The 21,613-nt window shown below is 38.0% G+C and overlaps 3 protein-coding genes across 3 annotated transcripts; 1 reads left to right on the top strand and 2 right to left on the bottom strand.

Annotated features, from left to right (window-relative positions):
* Position 1: 1 nt before the first annotated feature.
* On the bottom strand, positions 2–11,147 carry LOC145901906 (uncharacterized). The gene is made up of 13 exons (XM_082989719.1): positions 9,204–11,147; positions 7,778–7,897; positions 7,326–7,407; positions 6,828–6,983; positions 4,635–4,811; positions 4,272–4,352; positions 3,992–4,072; positions 1,983–2,077; positions 1,054–1,314; positions 707–889; positions 407–478; positions 303–348; positions 2–199 (listed from the first exon to the last, which is right to left on the bottom strand). Exons 1-13 carry the CDS (start codon positions 9,438–9,440, stop codon positions 141–143), a joined length of 1,650 nt encoding a protein of 549 aa, XP_082845845.1. The 5' UTR covers positions 9,441–11,147; the 3' UTR covers positions 2–140.
* A 1,433-nt stretch (positions 11,148–12,580) lies between these two features.
* Positions 12,581–15,444, top strand: LOC145903233 (neurensin-1-like). The gene is made up of 4 exons (XM_082991299.1): positions 12,581–12,816; positions 13,063–13,162; positions 13,409–13,576; positions 15,280–15,444. The coding sequence occupies exons 1-4, from the start codon at positions 12,581–12,583 to the stop codon at positions 15,442–15,444; spliced, it is 669 nt and encodes a 222-aa protein (XP_082847425.1).
* A 307-nt stretch (positions 15,445–15,751) lies between these two features.
* Positions 15,752–18,608, bottom strand: LOC145901885 (small ribosomal subunit protein eS7-like). The gene is made up of 6 exons (XM_082989693.1): positions 18,528–18,608; positions 18,138–18,291; positions 17,697–17,840; positions 17,222–17,286; positions 16,172–16,322; positions 15,752–15,848 (listed from the first exon to the last, which is right to left on the bottom strand). The coding sequence occupies exons 2-6, from the start codon at positions 18,282–18,284 to the stop codon at positions 15,774–15,776; spliced, it is 582 nt and encodes a 193-aa protein (XP_082845819.1). The 5' UTR covers positions 18,285–18,291; positions 18,528–18,608; the 3' UTR covers positions 15,752–15,773.
* Positions 18,609–21,613: the final 3,005 nt, after the last annotated feature.

Raw genomic sequence — 21,613 nt, 5'->3', positions numbered from 1 at the left:
TTATTAAGCAAACACTCATAGTAAATGCAATGGTTAAATAATTTCCTACAAACACAGGGATGAGCACATGTTTGAGAAACTAGGAAGGTTTACAAAAATATGTGGGGGATATTGGATTTGTTTATCGGCGTGCCATCTGTCTAATCTTCTTTGCGGGAACGACATTTCTTCTTCTTCCCGGCTTTCGACCAATCAGCATCTGCAAAAATGTATTTTTAAACATAATCGTAATAACAAAAGGAAATAGTGTTCAACTGCATGTAAAAGTTGTGGGATATTAACAAATAATTCTGCAGACTTACCTTCCGCAACAGATTGTTGTTCAAGTGGCAAATTTTCCAGAGTAACCTTAAAAATAATAAAAAAATCAGTGATCCATGACACAGCAAGGGTGCAACTGATTTACCTTCGGCTCAATGTTTTCGATCTGTTCTTGGACAGTTTCATTGTCTTTGTTTGTCACGTCATTGTCAGTACCCTGAATAAAGAATTAATAATTGTTCTTTTTTATTCTAACAACTGCAGTTGCAAGTTGTACGAAAATTCGGAATGATATTTGCTGTAAACCACAATAATCTTCCTTAACATGTAAATGTTGAAGATTAAAACTTATGTACAAATTGTATTAAGAAATCACAATCTTTGTCCAATGGGCGGTAAGAAAGTGTGACAACAACTGACCCCGTATAATAAAGGTAACACTTACGTTATTTGAGTCCTGTTGGTTGGCATTCTTCTTCTTGCGTCGTCTACGTTGCTTCTTATTCGTGTTCTGATTGGCTGAGGAAATGAAGTTTGGGCCCGCCCCAACCACAGCCTGTTGAGGTGCAGATGTCTGAGATGGGAGGGGAAGTAGGGATTGGGTACGTTCGTCATCGCTCGATTCATCCTGTGTTCAACATTAGTGAGGATAAATAACGCAAACCACAGTCCCATCAAACAAATATTGTAACATTCAAGCCAATATCAGCATCATAATTATCGCTAAGAACCGTAACTAATTATACCGCAATGCCGTAACCATTAACGGATGAAATAATAAATTCCACTTACAAAATAAGAGGGTTTGGGTTTCGTTTCAACTTGGGGGGTTTCCCACTCGTCGTTGGTGTTGGTCCAATTCGCCTCGGGGATTCCCCAGTCATTGCCGTCTGTTTTATTGAAGTTATCCGGATTCCACGGGTCGTCGGGAGTGGGCACACTGTAACCTTCAGGTTCCAGGAGAAATTCTTCGCGTTTCATCATCTCTTGGGCGACCCCTGGTGGACTTGAGTGCGTTCCCGTTCGTATTCCCGACCATTGACGAAGTGGACTCTGCGCACCAAACATGCTGATATCAGTGTACACATTATTCGTGTAAAGTCGTGGATTTAACCGCAAATCTTCGAAACAGCTCTAATTATTCGTGACGTCATCAGAATAGCATGAGAAACTCAGAATGAAATTTAGCGGGGAATCAATGTAATGGCGACGTTGCAAGAAATGACATCATCAGTGATGAAAGAGCAAAAACACGTCAACAGGTCCTGGGTTTCAAGTGACGTCACCTATACGCGACTCGAAACGCAAGCCCGTGACGTCATTCGCCAAAAACAAGAATAGGAAGATAGCGCTCCATCACGCGGTTGATTGCCATCGGCGCCCGCCGTCACAAGTGGGCGGTACAGACGAGTGCAATTGACCACGTGGCAGGGCAGGTTCGTGTGTGAGGTTTGACATCGGCATGGAACGACCAATGACGGAACGCCAGAGTGTTTCAACATTACGAATCACCATCTGATGTTTCGCCGCGTCGTACCCGCCCACGCTCACGTAACAATGCTGTGTGTGACGTAACGATCGACTGGGGGGTGATTGGGGATGACGGACCGCATATGAAGCGAATAGCTATTCAAATACCACGACGAATAGCTTACATCTTCATATACAGCCAGCCAACAAATCAACATTATCACGTAATTCACTATCTAACTAACACTTACCGGTTGGTAGGTCGATGACGTAGTGTTGACGTGCACCCAATCGTCAGTAATCGATGAGGGGGAACCCCATCGTCGTGACGTCACTGCAGTTGACCCTGAGTATAAGAGCGCAAATTTTAAATTTTTTGTTGTTTCGGTTTCTTGTGGAATGAGTTGTCTGCAATCGTCCCACAAATTGAGTTTGCAGCAAACTTCAACCTAGTCTTAAAAATTAAGTTGAACAATTACATGTTTCCTTAATGGAATATAACTGGCGCTAAATAAAAATGCATCAGCCATCGCTACATTGAGAGAGAACACGTTGTTGACGAACTACGCCACCCAGCGGCGGTTAGAAACAAAATGGCGTCGCAACCATCCTGACACGGGAAGTTGGTGATTTGATGACAACCACAAAAATCTCAGCAGACATTTCCATAAACAACCTATGGCCGCTGATTAAATAAAAACTCGCAACAGTCTGACCCTAAGTTTGATTATTAAAACAAACACACATTAACCGAACAATAATACACTCAACAATCGATTAATTCTAAGTACGAGGTAGCAAAATCCAAATAAATGCCACAAACTTTTTTACAAACTACTTACAATTCAACTGTGACGTAACAAACAACAACGAGACGACCGCAGTATAAAGATTTCATCGTCATCACGAAAATTGGCGCCAAATTCACGAGCATTCGACACGAGTTGATCGGATCGACTTACTGCAACCTTCGCCTGTCTATACACCCGCCCTGCTCGCGTATAGAGCGGTTATATGGCCGGGTTTTATACAAAGGAGAAAAAGGCTTGCGAGGCGACAACACTGGCGGGAAGTAGCAATCAAGCTCCATTAATCTGACACCAGAGCAGCTACCGCGTTTCCCCTCCTGCAGTACCGGGGCGAGAGCTAATTCTGCTGCCATAGGGATTTTGTCGCGATTCTAACTCTGAAATGGGTTTCGAAAGCGCTGTATTTAAAACGCCGCCTGCATCACGGATTAAGGTGGTACAAGTATTGGCTGCACGCCAAGTCCTTCACCATGCTTCCAAATACTTTGAGCTAGTTCTAACCAAATTTCTAACACATTATCTTATGTAAATTTTATTTGAATGTAATTAAAACTGCTGTGCGGTTTGTTCTGCATCAAACTTCAATCATCATACTTTCGCTTTGATAGAAACTATTCGCGAATTTATTATAAGTTTATTATAAATGCAGAGTTTCTACAAACAAATAAACCAGTATATTTGATTGATTGGAGATTTATGTAACATACCAAGCATCTTGTACATGGAATCCACGCAGCCCCAACGGTTACTGCGTTCTGTCAGTAAAAATTATTTCACATGCTGGCAATCCGCTTCGTTGTTCTATTTTTTAATCAAACTCCGCGCCATAAAAGTTCACGCATGAAGAAAAACCGACGATCGTTGGATTTTTTTGCGAATTCAAATAAAAACTTTTCAGATCTTCCATGTTAAAATCCACAATCACACTGCGACACAACTAGAATCACTGCTGCAAATTTTAATGTTGATGATTTATTTTAAACTGAAACGCACTCATGTTACCATGGCGACAAGCCCAACTTACACGGGGCAGAGAGGGGGGTTGACCCGCTGACCCCACTGGGGTGAAAGGGAAGCACGTGGGTATTTTTTCGACAAAAGTTCGTTAACGAGATTAATTCTGATGAAAGAAAAGGGTTATGAACATGCGACAGTTTGTATGGAGACCAGTTCGTCTTTACACAGCTTAATACAATCAATCGCTTGCTTACTATTAGCGGCATTTGAAGCAGCAACAATTGAAAAGGGATTGATTAACATGAACAAACAAACCCAGCGGTACGACGTGCTTGTTGAAGCATTGCGTCCATGATTACAACATTGACCACACTTATTTTGAACAAACCTATGTTGACCAAACCAATATTACACAAACCTATGTTGAACATAGCCACGTCCGTTAACTTTTCGGCAAGAGGTTTAGTTTAAGTTTCACCTGAGTTTAAACTAACCTGGGTTAATCCAGGTAGAAGGTGAATTAGTTTGTTCCTCATTATTCCACTGTTTCAAACTCTCCGGTTTTGAAAATATTACTGAGCACAATTTGAAAGGCGGTAACAAAACCATCATTATCAGTAGTAAAGTTACCACACAATAGAAATCACAATTCCAATAGATTATTGTTTACACACAACTTGAAAATTAATTGCATGAAATCAAAACTATCATTTTCTTTTGAAAGATTTTCTAATTCTATTTGTTTTTGCAAGTTTATGACAACATTTTACAAACCTTCATTTTTTTGATTCCACGAAGTTTTCTCGATCGAAGAAACTGGGGTTGAAATTAAATTTCCGTTGGATTCCCACAAACCTACAACAAAACATGGATAAACTCAATGTTTCCGTTTTAATGAAACCTTGTGTTACCTGAACTCTAATCTTACATATTTGTGGATTATTATCAATTGCAGTTTTAGGTAAAATATTGCATTGGGTAACTTGGACATGCTTTTAAACTTTGTTGAACAAATTTCACTTTTTACAAAAACAATAAGTACATGATGTTGTCTCAACTAGCAAACATTAGGACAGACAAATTGTAAAAATGTTTTTTTAATGAAGAGCAGGTGGCGTACAAATGTTTGTGTATCACCTGATATTGAGGTAGCAGGAGTCCAGTTGTTCACAGTTTTAGCCGGTGGTGGCAACGCAGCCTGCGATATTGGAGTACGATTTATTGTAGGTTTAGCAGAATGATGACGAGATGTCACAGGTTGTCGCTTCTCAGTCCATTCTTCACCAGCAGCTTTCGCAAATCGTGGAGCTACATCTGAATGTTCAATATAATGTGGATCAATTGAATAACTTGAATTAATTGTGGACACGCTTAAAACTATGTAACGCATCTTTTGCGACAAAAATAAAAACAAATAGGCGACCACCTGAAATCTCTAGGTTTACATTTTTTTTGTCATGATCTGCAAACTTAATATTTCAAGGGAAATAACTTTTATTGCAACACTACAATTAGACAATAAAACACAATTAACTGTTGTTGTCTTTTTTTAAACAAATAAATTCCTCCCAATCTTAAGAACAACCTTAGTTGCAAAATACTAACTTGTCACTAAGTTTTCTGTCTTATTAAACCACATTTTGCCAACAACATTGCCTTAAAACATCTTGCAACCATTTAGTTGTGACGCTGCAAAGTTTGTGATCATAAATTGCCACCAGCAGAGGGGCTTCTTCCTCCTGGCCTATTATAGTTAAGGAAGGATGCGGGCTCATATGTTCGGCCGTGCACGTTTTCGCTCATCCACGTTGAGTCACAGCACACTCACGGGTGCAGAGTGTCAATGCAAGTACTAAGAGCCTCGCCACATATTGTCAAGGCACAAACATATTGCTGGTATTTGAAACCATTGAGCAATTCCACGCTTCTGAAATATTCCATTTTTTCAGCTGTTTCCAAAGTTTCATATTTCACAGATTATTAAAATTATCAGTTGACACCCAGCCCCTATCAGTTGACACCCCCTTGCTTAGATTTGAAGTTTGTGTTTAATAAAATACTTTCAACCTCAGAAAATTTGCAAATGCAAATGAGGATCTGTTGTCTTTTCTGCAACGTGGAATATACAGAGCAGGTTTATTAATTTGCTGGTGTTGATCAAAATGCCACGGCTTGTCATATTTTATTAGGAAGTTTAGCGTTGAATGAGAATGACAAATAACTGCTGTTGTTGTGCAAACAAACCACACGCGACAACCAAACATTATGACCAAGTTTTGGTCAAAGTTGGACAACAGCAGATTGCAGATCATCAACATATGTTTGCACTTGTTTTTGTAAAAAAACATTGACAATAAAAAATCTGTTCAATGTGCTTTATTGGAGGTTACTAGATTTACACTTGTTGCTGCTAAGGTAACACCTATCGGATTGAACTCTACAAAGCAGCAACAAGCATTTTGTTTAAACTTTACAAACAGAATGATGACACAGTGAATTATTATTGCGTAGTTTTTAATGACAATATTTGTGGCAAAGATTGTTGTTGTCAATCTGAAAGCACACAATATGTAATTGCTCTTCGACTTTAAAACTCCAGGCTGAACCATTCTAATATTTGTCAAGGGCCATTTCTGCACCTAAATCGACCATATAAGGAATTGGTTGCAGCCAATGTGAATGGGAGAGCTGTCGTGAATATGAAAATGTCATTTACAATTGGTGGAAATTGAGGAAAAGTGTCAGTGCCTTCCTTTTCACCGAACTGATCATTGTGATAGATTGCCACAAACCAATGGATGTGCACCACACCAGACAAAATGCCACAAGCATGGTTGGGGTGGAGGAATGCACATCAAGACAAACCACAGAGGAAATCGTGGGACATTTGCAAGGGTCGGTGTCAATCAAACACATTTATTCTTGGCTCGCATCAAAAAGGTAAAAACTGAGACATTACTTTGCGACAATATGTTAAATTTTTGTGGAGAATTTTGTTTCCAAACCACCAAGATATAACTGTTTTGTTTTTAGGAAAACAAGTTCAGAATAAGTTTAATATTTCAAATTGTATATTTTATCAGCATATATATTTATGGCCTTCACAGCAAATTTCAAGTGATTCAATTATGTTTAGAAATGTTGGACAATAATGACCAAATTTGAACATTCAAGATATTGTTAGTTGGTGTATCTTTTCTGACATCTAGTGGTACATGTTTCACAGAAAACATGACCACAAGTGGGTAGCAAAACAGAATTGGAAATATCCAAATTTTGTTGTTCAAACTTTTCAGTAAGTGATGTGCACTGTTTGACAATCAAACTGACCTTTAGCAGTACTTGGTAAAGATGTTGAGACATAAGGTGGAATATACGGAGGTTTTATGACTTCTCCACTAGATGTTGCTGGTGGGTCATGTTCATGAGGCTTCTTTTTCTCTCGTTTTGTTCGTTGTTCTTTACCAACAGTTTGCCATTCGCCAGCTAAACAAGAACGATTGTTAACTTCACAAGAAATTATTTGTACATGTAAAAAATTTTTAAGGCAGTGTTAGAATTGATGTTTTTGTGCTTTTTTATTTTTGCCACCGCCAAAAGTTAAATCAGCAAGTTTGAATACACAGAAAACCCCTTTAACGTGTGACGTGTCCTTTTTCTTAAAATAAGTATAAAATACAGTATTTATTTAAAATAATATTAGTATTTTTTTTTTTAATTTTTCAGCAACAAATTAATAGTTAAGTAATAAATTGTGAGAGCAATACAACTAGCTACTAGCTAGGTCAATATGCATTGGTTTCATATAAACAACAACAAATATCAAACCTTCTTCCATGGTTGATTGGTTTTCAACATACTGAGAAAGTACTTCATCTTCTACTTGAGTTTTTCTTCGCTTGCTTTTACTCTGAGATAGTTGACACAATATGTTTCATAGTAAATATGCTTATTGAGAATATTGAGAACCATGGTAGCACACATTACAATAATAATAACATTTATATATATATAAAGTGTGTCGCCCAAAAGGGAACAGTACATATCTACATTAAAAACGGCGGGTACAGAAATATTTATTACCATAAATAAATTTATGATAAGTTATATAAGAAAAAGTCATTTCACATTCCGCTTGTAATTAGCACCATCAACTATTACAAAAAAAATAGATATATAACAAATCTATGTTGCTCATAAAACTGTTTGCTGACTCTGATAAGGAGTTCTACATATATGTGCATTTTTGGCAAATAAAAGTAAATTGGGTAAAAGCTAACCTTTTTCTTATCAATTTTTTTAATTTGTTTTGCGTCTCCATTCTCCAAGGTGGGTGTGGATGCTTTCGGTTTTTGATTTGTTTGAATATTTTTCTCCAACTCTGATCTTGCAATCGGTTTCTAAAAAATAAAAAAGTTTTTAAATGCGAAGAAATAATACATATATATACAGTTCATTGTTACAATTATTTCATAATTAGTCGGTGACAATTTTGTTTGATACTGAAGCTAAAAAATTGCCACAGCACAATCAAGGAATTGTATTATTTACCCTATAACCTTATGAGCATTATTGTTTATCCAATCTAGACAGAAAATATGCAAAAAAACAGATGAAAATACAGAGTTTTTCATATCATACATAGGCATAGGTGTAGAATTTTGTACATCAACGGGGGTGCGGCAAAAAAATACAAACATCAGATGGTCGTTTGTGCACCAAATGTAAAGTTATAGCGTCGTCCACACAACTTTTTTGGCCGAAAAAACTGGACGAAACGTGGTTTTAGCGATAAAGTCGATTTCTCTATACACGCGATAAAATCTTCCTTTTTCAAGTTCGTCTCCAACGTAATTTCACTTGTGTTGCATAATTGTAGATCGCGAATATGATGCAAACGAAACCGCATGTTAAGTACCTTTATGAGTGTAATCAGAAAAGAAATGCGCCTTCATTTTTGCTGCGGTTTAAACTGGCGAAAGCCAAAAGGACGCGATACGATTTTGTGATTAAATTTGGAAAAGATCGGGGGTGCGCGGCACCCCTGCACCCCCGTACTCTACGCCAGTGTACATAGGCGTCAATTTAGGGGTGACATGTCACCTCTCACAAACAAACAGGGGTGACAACGCATGTATTGTCACCCCTGGATTTCAGATAAATTAAAAAGTATTGTCAGAAAATCCACACACACTATACTATCCGCTAAGCAAGTTTCAAACGACCTGTATTATTATTGTCACAATCATGTCAAACACAAGTGTCTCGTGGATTGTTACGCAGCGCAGCAATAGTTGTAGCGCAATGGTAAGAATCGGCATTGTTGTGTAATAGATTTGTTTGTTACTTCATAATTATGAAATGTGCAATATACCGAGTGAAACAAAAATGTGCCGCTTTCAGTAAGGGGGTCCGCAATTAAGTGTTCAAAACTTAGTGCGACAACAACATGATTCGGTAAAAACAAAGTGACATGAAACAGAATTTGCGTCGTTTCCTATGCTTAGGGCGATACCACTGACGAAATGTTTTTTGCATGTTTCTAAAACCTGGAAAAGTCACCCTTAATATTTTACAAAACAGTAAAAAATTGAAGCCTATGATATCATATACAGTCGTATAACCTTGGTAAGACAAAATTATATTTTTTTATAAATAAAAAGCACAAAATCACATAAAAAGTGAACCAGACAACATTCAAAATACCTGATGGCCAGAAATATCAGTTGGTCTTGACTTCTTGCCTTTCTTCTTCTTCCCCGAACGAACCAGGTTTTCTCGTGTTAGGTGGAGTCCAGACCCTGGCGAGTTCCCAGATATTGATTTCTTGCCGTGACGACTTTGAATCAACTTAATGAGGATGAAGATGAGCAAGAAAACAAAACCTCCCAACACCGCAAATGGTATGTATGGTTTCAATGTTGTTGCGTTCACCTGCATCATCTCTGCCTATGGTATCTCTAGAAAATGAAATGATTTTGTTTCATGTTTTCTTTGTTTGTTTTTATGATTTTTATCAGCAAATATTCTGCTTTCAAATACTTTTTTCAATAAAAATAACTGCAACAATCTCAGAAATATAACTAAGGTTAGCACCAAGCACACAAAAAAGCATGTTTTAAAGAAATAAACAAATACATGTATTTTCTGGACACTGCACTCAAAATACCTATAACATGGCAGCCCTGCATATAAATGACTAAAAGCTTGTAGTAAATGTTGCCACGAACATTATCAACTCACAAGACAATTAATAACAGTTTTGTAAAAGTGAAGTTAAAGGTTGGTCATTTATCATCGAAACATTTCCAATGACAGCTTAAATGACATCAGCTATTTATAAGCAGAAGCAAGAGAACATATCACATACACATAAATACATTCCAGTAAAATACTTTCTACAATTTTACAAGTTTTAATCAATAAAGCGTAAAAAAATAATTTTAAGTCAGAAACCAAATGGTAATAAACACAAACATGTTTCACAATTCCTAACTTTTTTAAAATGAGCAATTACAATTAATAGCTGATTTAATCACTAGAATAGGCGACAAGAAATCGTTCTAGTGGTGATGACAAAACAATGGGCATCACCCAAACACAAACACGCCGATGTGCGATACTCTGTTACCAACAGGAAGTATTGTGATATCATAATACAAACACTATATGCATGAACAAGGGAGCAACACCAAGACAGATGAAGTAAAAAACAGAAAAATAAATCCTACCTGCAAACAACAAAAATAAGTTTGTCATACTTTACTTGACTTTATGAAAATCTTCTAACTAGATTGGCGAAGTTTTTGCAAAAAATGTTCAGACATTGTTAAGGTTAAAAGTTTAATGGTCTGGAATGTGTTGTTTGTAGATGCACATGCTACCAACCTTTGCTGACCAAGTTTAAATATGGACTTCATTTAATTATTTGTTCATTGTCATCTTTCATTATTTTACTGGTGAAGCACCACTCATGAAAAAGATTTTTTATATACATTTATATAAGAAAACCTACTACACAATCCACCTTACATTGTAATATAGTAACTTGTTGATATTTTGCCTAAAACTCTACAAAAAGCATTTCAATTGATATACTTCCAAAAACACAACTTCAAAATTATTGTAGATGGTCTATATTATTATAAGATCGGAAAAAATGTCAATTTTATAAATTTATGTGCAATCCACATCATCAAACAAAAAACCTTGGTTAATTGATGTGATCTTCACAATTGCCAATCTATTCTAGTGTCATAATTGTCCTTAACAAGAATAAAAAGAAATAGCAATCACAATGCTATTAAAGGGTTGGTATATAGCAGTGGGCCTATAGGCCTACACGATTAACACAAACACTTTATTTTTTGTGAGGATATGTCGACAAAATGGAAATGAGAATTAGAATTACCACTGATACATTTCCCTGAATACTTTTTGCACCTTCTTGTGTTACATCAAAAACAATATACAGAATACAATCAACTGAAATGGCTGTTTTCTTTGACAACTTGCAGCTGCTGCAATTAACAACCAGATGGATTTGTGGTGCTAAAATAAACGCAAAAAAAACTCCCATCAAACAATCAAAAATTCTGAATGTAAATATTACAAAAAGCAAAACAGAGCAATGCTAAGCCAATAATGTTTATTAATAAGTCAAAACAACGGAAATCTATCAACATTTGTAGAAAAAAGTTGACAAATTTTCGTCGGCGTTGTTATCCAATGAGCGCAAAAAAAACACGCAACTTCGCTTCGTCGCTAGTGGCGTGCTAATATTTTATTGGATTCTGTAACGTGGACTCTACAAAGGAAATAAAAACCTTGCAAACCAAACAGGGTCGCGAATAAAAAGGTACTTGATTAGTTTTACAATAAAATCCTGTAGTTCAGTTTACGTTATCTTGCACCAACTTATATTTAAAGACTGGGCAGTCAGTCTTCTTTCCGATTGTCAAACAGCAGAGTGTCCAAGCGCCGATAACAGGCGGGAAATACCAATAGTAATTTTGACTGCGTCCGTCCGCTTCAACATATTTATAATTAACACAATAGTAAAAAAATATGATTAAAACGTGGTTTGAAGGAAACAGCATTGATTACAGGAGACAGATGTAGGTGCCTTTCAGCATGCTGGTAATTGCGTCAGTTCGACAAAAAACGAACACACGGAACCGTTTCTACCCGCCGGGTGTGATCGATCACCCCGCTTCCTTCGGCATTATGACGTCACAAAATGAGCATGATTTTGCGGGAAAATCGATTGAGAGCGCTCGCCTAAATCCAAGATTATTCTTTGTGGCAGGAATCGATCGACAGGGAGAGGTGGGTGGACGTGAGGCAAGAAAGCGATGTCTCAATACGAGGCAGCAGATAGAAAAATTCAGCTGTCAGTTTTGTTTAACCGACAATGGCGGGGATATTTGGATTAACATTTTCGTGCACCAAGTTATTTGTGCGAGGCAGTGGACGGAAATGTTTCTGCGCAAAATATGAAGTTTCATTTTGTTGCTGTTTTTTATAAACGCACACGAAGGTTGTGTGATGAAGTATTACAGTGGGCAGAGGTGGAAGTAATGAAGCATTGCATGAAACCGCGACGCGACGAGGGCTCCCTACCTGACTGTTGATTTATTAATGCGCTGAATGTTCCTGTCCAGCGCTCCACCAGAATAACTAACTAACTCCAACATATGTGTTTGACAACCTTCCTGCGACACGGCTGCTGTCTATTCGATGAAAGTGCCACGAAAAACATGTGCAGTCGCCAAATGCAACAGAATACAAGCAATGCATGTTGTGAGCTGCTTGAGTTTCGAAAGTGTCAGAAAGTTTGATTGACAGGTGATGAAAACGTTGGTTAATTATCAAGCCTTCAGTGCACAGTTTTTGCATGAATCGCAGCATATTACGATAGTTATTTGCGCTTATTTGCAACTTTTGCCCAATTGTATGGTTACATTGTGTCAGAAAAACGTTTTTCGCTGCATTGATGATGCCATAATTTTTTGATAGGAAACACTGCAGCTTTCTAACCATTACCAAATTTTAAGTATGTGACGTCACATATTTACTGAACCATGAAACTTACCGGGGGCGAAATCGCTAAAAACTCCGGAGACGATGTGACGCAAGATTGCATTATGACGAAAGAAAGGAAAATATCTGTGTCGGATAGTGAATCCAGTTCAACGGAGGACGGTGGGCAAAGATTTGGAGTCAGGAATTACCTCCATCACTTCTACGAGGATTGCGCGGGAGTTGCTTTGTGTAGGAGTGAAATTATCGCGCCAGATGAGATCGAGAAGAGGCAGAAGTAAGTCACGTGACATGCGCATCCAAATCGGTTTTCTCCGGAAGGTTAAGTTGCAAAAATCATTGTGATTTAAACTTCATACACACCTAAGGCAGCTCCCACCAATAACTTACGAACAAACATTTTTGGATTTTTGCACTTTGTTTTCTCTGCAAACCCAAATAAAAACGGTCGAAAGTTACCGCAACCACTTTAACTTCCAGAACACGGAACAGTGCATGTAACAATGCCCCATTGTTTGTTTAGGAAGAAACGTCTAGTGCTGTGTGTGACGTGTGCAGGAGGTTTGTTGCTCGCCGTGTTCGGGGTTGTAATTCTTCTCTACAGTTTCGCCGAAACCACACAGGTGCCTGAAAACTTTCAATGAAACTTTGTATAAATCGTGATCTCTATAAATCGTGATCTCTTGGCAACTTTATGACCAACAAAGACTTGGTAACAGATTTATTTATCAACTCCTACAAAAAATCCGAAGTCGTTTGTTTGTCGTGTTTCCCAATGTATATATATAAGATCCGCCTATGCTCGTCGGCATCATCAGTATCACTTATTCAACTCCGCATTTTGCTGATTATTCGTATGTTCTGTACAGGTCAGTGATGAAGCCGGGAAATACCCGGTTTGGGCTAATTACGTCATGATGATAAGTGGTGCGTCAGCATTTTGTGTTGGGGGGATCGTGGTAACCTTGTGCGTTGTCATGATCGGGATCGGAATAATCGAAATTAAACAAGAGCTACTCGAGCGGAACCAATTTCAGGTAAACCTTCATGATTTTAAAGTTTGTTCGGTGAAAACCATAGAAATCGTAGATGAAGTTTCAAATCTTGCTCCGGCTTGTCAGGTAAAAGTGGCTGATCCAGCTAGGCTGCAATGCCTGGGCTGCCAAGCCAGCAAACCTAATGATCGCGATACGATAGCTGTGATCGCCAAGCAAGGACCTGCGCAGTGGGCGATCATGCCAATCATGTCATTGCATAGAGATCCCCTACGTGTATGTGAAGGTTGCCTGGCAAGTTGTGCGCTTGCGCACCAGTGTACCTTGGCCACAATATACCCCGTGAAACCACTGAGCTCCTGTAGCTCAGTTGGTAGAGCGTTGGGCCCGGTTAGTCCAGGGTCGTGAGTTCAAACCTCAAAGGGAGCTTGATTTTTTAAATCTTACTCCGAGTTGTCAGGAAAAAGTGGCTGATCCAGCTAGGCTGTATTGCCTGGGCTGCCAAGCCTTCAAACCTAATGATCGCGATACGATAGCTGTGATCGCCAAGCAATGACCTGCGCAGTGGGCGATTATGCCAATCATGTCTTTGCATAGAGATCCCCTACGTATATGTGAAGGTTGCCTGGCAAGTTGTGCGCTTGCGCACTAGTGTACCTTGGCCACAATATACCCCGTGAAACCACTGAGCTCCTGTAGCTCAGTTGGTAGAGCGTTGGGCCCGGTTAGTCCAGGGTCGTGAGTTCAAACCTCAAAGGGAGCTTGATTTTTCAAATCTTACTCCGAGTTGTCAGGAAAAAGTGGCTGATCCAGCTAGGCTGCAATGCCTGCAAACCTTACTATTCACATAAATAAGCACCATTAGAGCTGTATATATTTTAAATGAAATCAGATAAATGTCGATGATTTTCGATCTGCACGAGAGCTTTCAAATTCCCACAGTCGACCCGAGAACTTCTTGTAAACGTGCCGTTAAACCCGGTGTCAATGTTTTATTTACGAAGTTCGATAACCTTTGTTTAAGTTAATTTTAAAACGGCGAGTGCGGGCGGAAAGCTTTTCAAAAACAAAATTTATTTTATTTAAAAACCTTTAAGACTCGATTTTATTTTCTGACACGATGTGAAAATAACCGGTAATGGTGGTCAGTGATATTGCGAATGGAAATATATTTGAATTCGCTATAGCGTATAGTGATAGGACATTTTGTTATTGTGTTCTACTTGAGCATGTGACGTCATCACATTCTGTGTGTCTTAGCAACCACAACCTGTATTGAATGTTACAACTGGTCTGATATGATGGACATGCGTTTAAACATCAGTTTGTCGGCACATGTGTTGAGACAGTACATAACTAAACTGATCAATTAGAATTTGATGTGAACTGAGATGGTTTGCTGATAAAAAATCACGTGACTGTATAGTGTGGTCGTTCGAATCTTCAATCTGTTCCAGCGTTTTGTTACGTCACAATGGTTCGATCGAGAAATGTATAAAATCGATTTACATCCTTTGAGTTCGCCGATTACGGTCAATGTTACGGCATACGAACGATTATGACATCACACTTAAATAAAAACGATGAGATTTTACCGGGTAGTAATTAAACATGGTCTTAGTTCAAGGCGAAATATTCTTGACCGGTAGGTGACGCCACTTGGAAGATTATTGTAATGCGATCAACTCAGTCTTACGTCACAAACCATTTGAACCGATTTAAGTATTAACGCTCTTCATACACAGGAAAGACTCTTCAGAGGGCTGTCAATCAAACAGGCCCAACAAGCGGATTCAACACGTCACTATGACGTCAAAGCCGTTCAACCTTTTCTTCAGACACCGGGAGCTCATGACGTAACTCTACACACCTCACAGGCCCAGCATTCAACCACTGTTTCCTCACAATGATTTCTGACGTATTGTTACATCACAAATACAATGCTCATATTTGCACCATAAACGTCGTGTGTGGTTTATGGGAGAACCAGGGCAGACATAACTTTCTTTCCACACCATACTGAGTTTATTAGGATTGCTGATAAACTAGATGCTAAACTGTAAGTACTGTGTTTTTGATCGGGTTAACAGTGAATCCTGCATGTTATCTACAAACTAAAAACATATAACTGGTTGTTAAATTTGGTGACAACATTGTACACTTTCACATAACCTCCATCTGCCTAAACTGGTTAATTTGAACAAAACCAGTCATTGGTGTTGGTGGCTTATTTAATCATTTAAATGCCCCCTGGAAATTCAAAGACAATTTCTTTTCCTGTCAACTTCTTGTACACAGCGGAGAAAGTATCCGTCTACAAATCAAAAAGTATTCAAGAGTTAATATTTGTGAATATAAATGGTTTGAAATAGAAATCATATTCATTAATTATTATGTTAATCTTTCAAACTGAAACAGGATTGCATAAAACATGAGCTGCAGTCAACGCACATAATTCCATGTTGGTCATACAAGTTGTTATGTTCGTAGTTTGGATAAGTCAATGCCTCCAGCATACAGGTATGTCTTTACCTGGCTGTTTAGTCACTCGCAGCACTGCTAGGTCGAAACTGTGTGCATTTCTGCAGCTCAATGAAACAAGACGCACATTCTCTCTAAGAATGTAATTGCACCAACCTTATGTTCAACATTGTTCTGCTGAGCTTTGTCGAGGTGAACTTTGATGATACGGGAGCAATCAAGCTTGACACGAGTTCGTTTTCCCACGATCTCGGCAGGAAACACAAGATCTTCCAAGATATTGTCATGGACTGTAGTCAGAGTTCGACTGCAAAAACACACATAAATGCTCAGCAGAGATTTTCTATGTTCATGTAAATTGTCATAACTTTTCACACAAATGTCACCACCACAAATTAATGTTTAAATAAAAATCAGAAAGATATTTTGGAAATCGCTAGTTGGACAAGACCAACAGCACAGTTGTTGAACTTTTTTGTCTTGTTTAGATAAAACGCAAGTCGAATTGAAAAAAAAACACTATTTAAAACTGGGAACTCCATTGTAGGTTTATCATAAACATTTCAACTGTAGCATAGGCGTAGAGTTTTGCACATCAACGGGGAGCGGCAAATAAAAAATGCTCTCACAAATTCTTTTGCATGCCATAATATATTGGTCATAGGATCTTCCAAGTTCACAAGTTTCTTGGCAGCGACCTTAGTAATTGTCGACCGAAAAACATGGTCCAAATGTGGTTTTAAATAAATGTTTTCGCGACAAAATCGGAAGTCAATTTTCTCTGCACAAAGATGAAATCTATGGGTGCAAAATATCTGGAGTTTACGAGCCTAAAATGCTATTGATAAAATCTTTCTTCCACATGTTCGTCACAAACGTGCTTTTGCTTGTGTTGTGTAATTGTGAGGCAAATGAAACTGCATGTAAAGCATTTTATGAGTTTGATCAGAAAAGAAATGCAACTTCATTTTTGCTGCAGTTTAAACTGGCGTAAGCCTAGAGGATGTGATGTTATTGTGTTGCTAAATTTTGAAAAGGTCGGGGGTGCACGCTATGCCAGAGAACTGTAGTTTATATTCTATATCATAGTTTAAGTGACGTGGCTTACATAGATGCAACTTATGATATGTTATATTGCTGAAGCAAGCAAGATATCAATGTAATAAAATAACTAATGGCAAAGTTGCTTGTTGTGAATGGGATTACCTTCTCGGCCGCTTCTGTTTGTTCTTAATTCTGGTTTTTCTTGTGGGCTTGGGAAGAATTCGTCTCTGAAATTAAAGAAATACATCAAATTCTGCTGCAAACCATTTACAAAATTGCAAAATCATAAAATGGTGCACAGGATGGTTGAAATTATATGTCAAACCTTACAGTAATATTGTTACACTCATTTTACAGACTCCACCAATGAGTGAAAGTCAAACAACGCACAGTGGCCGACTTAAGAGATGATATAGAAATACTCCAGACTGGAAAAAATGTCCACTTTTGCGAAAATTCGCCGATAATCCGCGCAATATTAATTAGCTAATGCATTAACATACAAAAAACGTTGCGATCGTCCGCGCAATTAACGATCGCCGAAACGAAATCCTCCGCGCAAAAAACAAACTTTCCAATCTGGGAAATACTGATGTTTAGAAATTCTAATGAGTAATATAGCAAGATACAAAATTACCTGAGCAATGAAAACAATGTGTTTTCCACTGAATTTCTTCTCAAGTTCACGAACAAGTCGGACTTGGATTTTCTGGAATTGTCTCAATTGTGGAACAGGAACAAATATGATGACAGCCTTTTTACCGGAACCAATATCAACCTCCTGTCACAGAATATACTTTTATTGCGTAACTGTCAAGTAGTGACATTATAAGTAGAACATTATGAACTGGGCAGGGTACAACGCAACTTTATTTTGTACAAAAGAACTTTATCAACAATAAATATGCAATTGTACCAACAATACGCAAGTTACTGAAATAATGTTGAAAATACAAAGCAATGCTAGTTAAGAATGACAAAAACCTTCGTCATTCAAAACATTTTTCTCAATATCACAAAGGTTTACAGTGCATTTGTTTCAGTATTTACAGCTTAACATACGACTTTATTCACAAACCTTTGCAGCGGTGATGTAAAGTTCACGAAGATGCGTCTTCAGATCGCTGTTGTTTTCTAATTCCAGAATTGCCTGAGAAATGGAAGTCTCGAACTCGTCTGGTCTGTCATTGTTCGCTTTTATTATCTTTGCTCCCACACTGAACATCTTGAGGCTGCAACAACATGACATTTATAAATCTACAACCCAACTATTCGGTGAAAAGTTTTCTTGCACAGATCCGTGACTTTGTTCAACCTCTATAACTTACCGTTACGCAAATATGGCTTCAAAATGTCTAACATGAGTAAAAGGTAAATGTTTTTATCAGCACAGCCACCTTCGACATAAACTAAACTCTGTAGTTTCTAAGATTTTTAACGATAAATAAAGCCACAATCAAAAACCCACCTGGAGCCGACACGGCGACTGTAAAAGAGGATTGCCTACGCTTTCTATGGGCAAATTATGCTTTTACACAAAAATCATATTTGCTGCTCTTGTAAAGTTATACAGTGTGTATGCACTGAGAGTAATTCCACCATAAAATTAAAAATGTGTAGTATTTTTTTGTTTTTAAGAGCAAACGATTGACATAATACAAAAACAAATTGAACTACAGTCAACTTTTAAGATGATATGTTATTTTAAAGGGTTTGTTAAACAAGCTAAAACAACAAATTTCACTTCATTGTATTTTCAGATTTCGATTGATTTCGACTTTCTTATCAACAATTATACGAGGACAAAATAACTCTGATGCGTATTTTGTTAAGCGGCACAGAATAACAACAGCAAGGAAAGAAATCGACAACTTAAATACTGGTCATGATCTTTGTGAATATTTTGTTCGTCAAAAGTCTCGACTTTATTGTGAAACACGTCAAAAACAACTTCAAAGCCTTTAACTAAACACTAGCATGCATTTCAACAGGCAAAGAAACACTGGGGTTGATTACATGCACGCCAACTGGATACATGGCTCGCCCGGCGACAAAGCAATTGTTGTTCCTGTCTTTAGCGATTTTCTGAAATCCGGTATTTCCATCTTTTCTTCCCCAACTAAAACGCCATAAAAAAACGACAAAATATCAAACAACAGAACTAGAGGTAAAGACAATGTACTTTGCAAAACCTCCGTTATCTGCTGAACAATTCACAACTGTACAGATTATCACCTGTTCTTGATAATCCAGTACTTGTTTTCTCCAGATGGTTTGCTCGGATCTCTCCCATAACCAACGACCAACACCGTATGTTTAAGGGCATTTTTGTTTTCTGGATGTCTGCCAGTTGTCCAGTCAGGGTCATAAAATATATCTAGAAAATCAACATATATTTCTCTTTCCACCACATATGTTTATATATAACTTATAGCAAAACGTCACCTTCATAGTTGGTGTGAGCGTGGAGTTTGGATTTATTTGAAGCAACCAAACTGACAGCAACCGGCCCAACTTTCGCCACCACATTTTCAAGTTCTATTTCACCTCCTTTTATTTTCTTGAATTCTTTGATTCCAATACGTCTGCAGGGTCCATCCTTGCAACTCTTTTTCTGTCAAATGTAAAAGAAATATACGTGCAAAAAAGCCATATTATTGCAAAGCTGCAGACAGGGTGTGTACACGCACTGTTTCGACCTGTAAGGGCCATAGTACGCTCAAATACACACAGTGGTTCGTCGTCTCTGTTGTTCGGTACCTACTATAGGGTACCCTGCAGATCCACGTTGACCGAAAGGTACCACAAAGTGGAGACTAGTGTGCCTGCTAGTGTGAAAGCTAGCACAGTGCCACTTAACAGCTGCAATGATGAGACCTTACAGGTTAAAAGAAATAATTGTTGTAAGCTGCAGATAGATGACCACTGTTTGTTCATGTGTAAAAAGAATAAGTTTGAGAGTCGTTTTTCTGCGTCCCCCTTTTTAACCCAGGAGGTTAACACCACCATCACCATGAAACATTGTTCTCGATCCTCAAATCAAGATCTTCAATCCAACCCAGATAATGTTTCATGCAATCACATAATTGGCAGGTTCGCCCCACTGGCGAGGTCCTCGATTGCCGTTCACAGCAATCGTATCGAGATCCCGCAAAACCACTGACTTTAAATCTCGCTCAGACTTGTCGGGAAAAATGGCTAATTCCAACAAGATTTTTCACAGGGCCGGTTGTAGTTGATTATGTTGATTTTAAAATACTATAGTCAGAGTATTTTGAGTTGCCTATCGTTGTTGTATATAATAACAACAAATTTAAGAAAACGGTGTAATTTAGTGGCCAGACAAGATTGCAAGGTTTAAAGTGTAGCTAAAGACGAGGCCTATCATTTACAATGTGAATGATAAACAAGCGAAAGAGTTTCGTTGAACAAACCTTGCCAATGAACGGATATTCGTGTTCAAAAACGACTCCATTCCTTCGAATGTAATCAAAAGCCCATTCCAGATCTCCTGTACCTCCACCCTTTTCGTCACAATCAACTAATTGTTGTTCAGAAAGTTTGACCAATTCTCCGTTGTTTATCTTGTGATGAGATTCAACGGCTGCTACCTGCATATTTAAATCACGGTAGTAAAACCAGTTAGACTTATGTTACGAACGCTTACTGCACTGAATATCCAGCAAGCGGATAACTCAGTTCCTTGGTGCTTCACGGGTGTTACACAACCCCTAACCCCCCAGTCAATACTTTCAGGGTTAGGTCCCTCAACAACACCTGGGTCAGTTTTTTGAGGTTCTTTTGTTGCTCCGAATAACAAGGGTGGTCTGTAACATTCTGCCACATTCCGATCGTCCATCCATGGGAGTTCACCGTTTTTCTGTGTTGAAATGTATTTAAACAAACGTTTACTTAAAACTTAGTTGGAAATCATTAGGTTATCAGGCTTCGCAGCCCAGGTATTGCAGTCTAACTGTATCAGCCACTATTGTATGAAACATTACCGCATTGATTTGGACATGTGTTATTTTTTACCCGATCGCTGAACTGTGTTAGAGAAATCCTGTATGTGAACTTTCCAGTCTTGAAATCTTCATTGTGTTCTTTCACTTCAGCTAACTTTCTTTTCCGAATACTTTTTCTGTCACGAAGTTCTTCGTTTGAAGATGTTTTTTCTGTGGACGATTGAAACAAACTGATTACTTTTGTTTGTTGATTACAAAGGAAAATATTTAACTTGACTTTCTTAAAAGAAAGTGTTTTTTTTTATATCAGGAGTGCAACTGAAACAGAAATGCATGTTGTGTTTGTTATGCACTACCTATAACTAGCTAAACATTTATGTGATCTTTTTTGGGGATGTTTTAAAACCAGTTTGTCAGAAAGTTTTGAACACTGTTGGATATGGCTGTTATAACATTGCATATATTAAAATTAGTACGCGAGCCACTTTTAACATTGCATATATTGGTGGATGAAACCTTGCATGGAATCACGAGTAAAACCAAATTAGAAATGAAAAAACGACTCCCACGAAAAAACCTACACATCGAT

This window comes from Ascidia mentula, chromosome 5, assembly GCF_947561715.1.
Source record: "Ascidia mentula chromosome 5, kaAscMent1.1, whole genome shotgun sequence".
Taxonomy (NCBI): Eukaryota; Metazoa; Chordata; class Ascidiacea; order Phlebobranchia; family Ascidiidae; genus Ascidia; species Ascidia mentula.
This window is presented reverse-complemented; position numbering and strand designations above follow the sequence as displayed.

Bases quoted from the DNA above. Each gene is read 5' to 3' on its own strand.
- LOC145901906 (XM_082989719.1), bottom strand. From the start codon at position 9,440: ATGATGCAGGTGAACGCAACAACATTGAAACCATACATACCATTTGCG. The intron at 479-706 runs GTAAGTGTTACC...TTCTTTATTCAG, and splicing joins ACCAACAGGACTCAAATAAC to GGTACTGACAATGACGTGAC. The intron at 349-406 runs GTAAATCAGTTG...ATTATTTTTAAG, and splicing joins TCGAAAACATTGAGCCGAAG to GTTACTCTGGAAAATTTGCC.
- LOC145903233 (XM_082991299.1), top strand. From the start codon at position 12,581: ATGAAACTTACCGGGGGCGAAATCGCTAAAAACTCCGGAGACGATGTG. The intron at 12,817-13,062 runs GTAAGTCACGTG...TTGTTTGTTTAG, and splicing joins GAGATCGAGAAGAGGCAGAA to GAAGAAACGTCTAGTGCTGT. The intron at 13,577-15,279 runs GTAAACCTTCAT...CTTCATACACAG, and splicing joins TCGAGCGGAACCAATTTCAG to GAAAGACTCTTCAGAGGGCT.
- LOC145901885 (XM_082989693.1), bottom strand. From the start codon at position 18,284: ATGTTCAGTGTGGGAGCAAAGATAATAAAAGCGAACAATGACAGACCA. The intron at 17,841-18,137 runs GTTTGTGAATAA...ATTCTGTGACAG, and splicing joins TTTACATCACCGCTGCAAAG to GAGGTTGATATTGGTTCCGG. The intron at 17,287-17,696 runs GTAATTTTGTAT...CTTTAATTTCAG, and splicing joins ACATTGTTTTCATTGCTCAG to AGACGAATTCTTCCCAAGCC.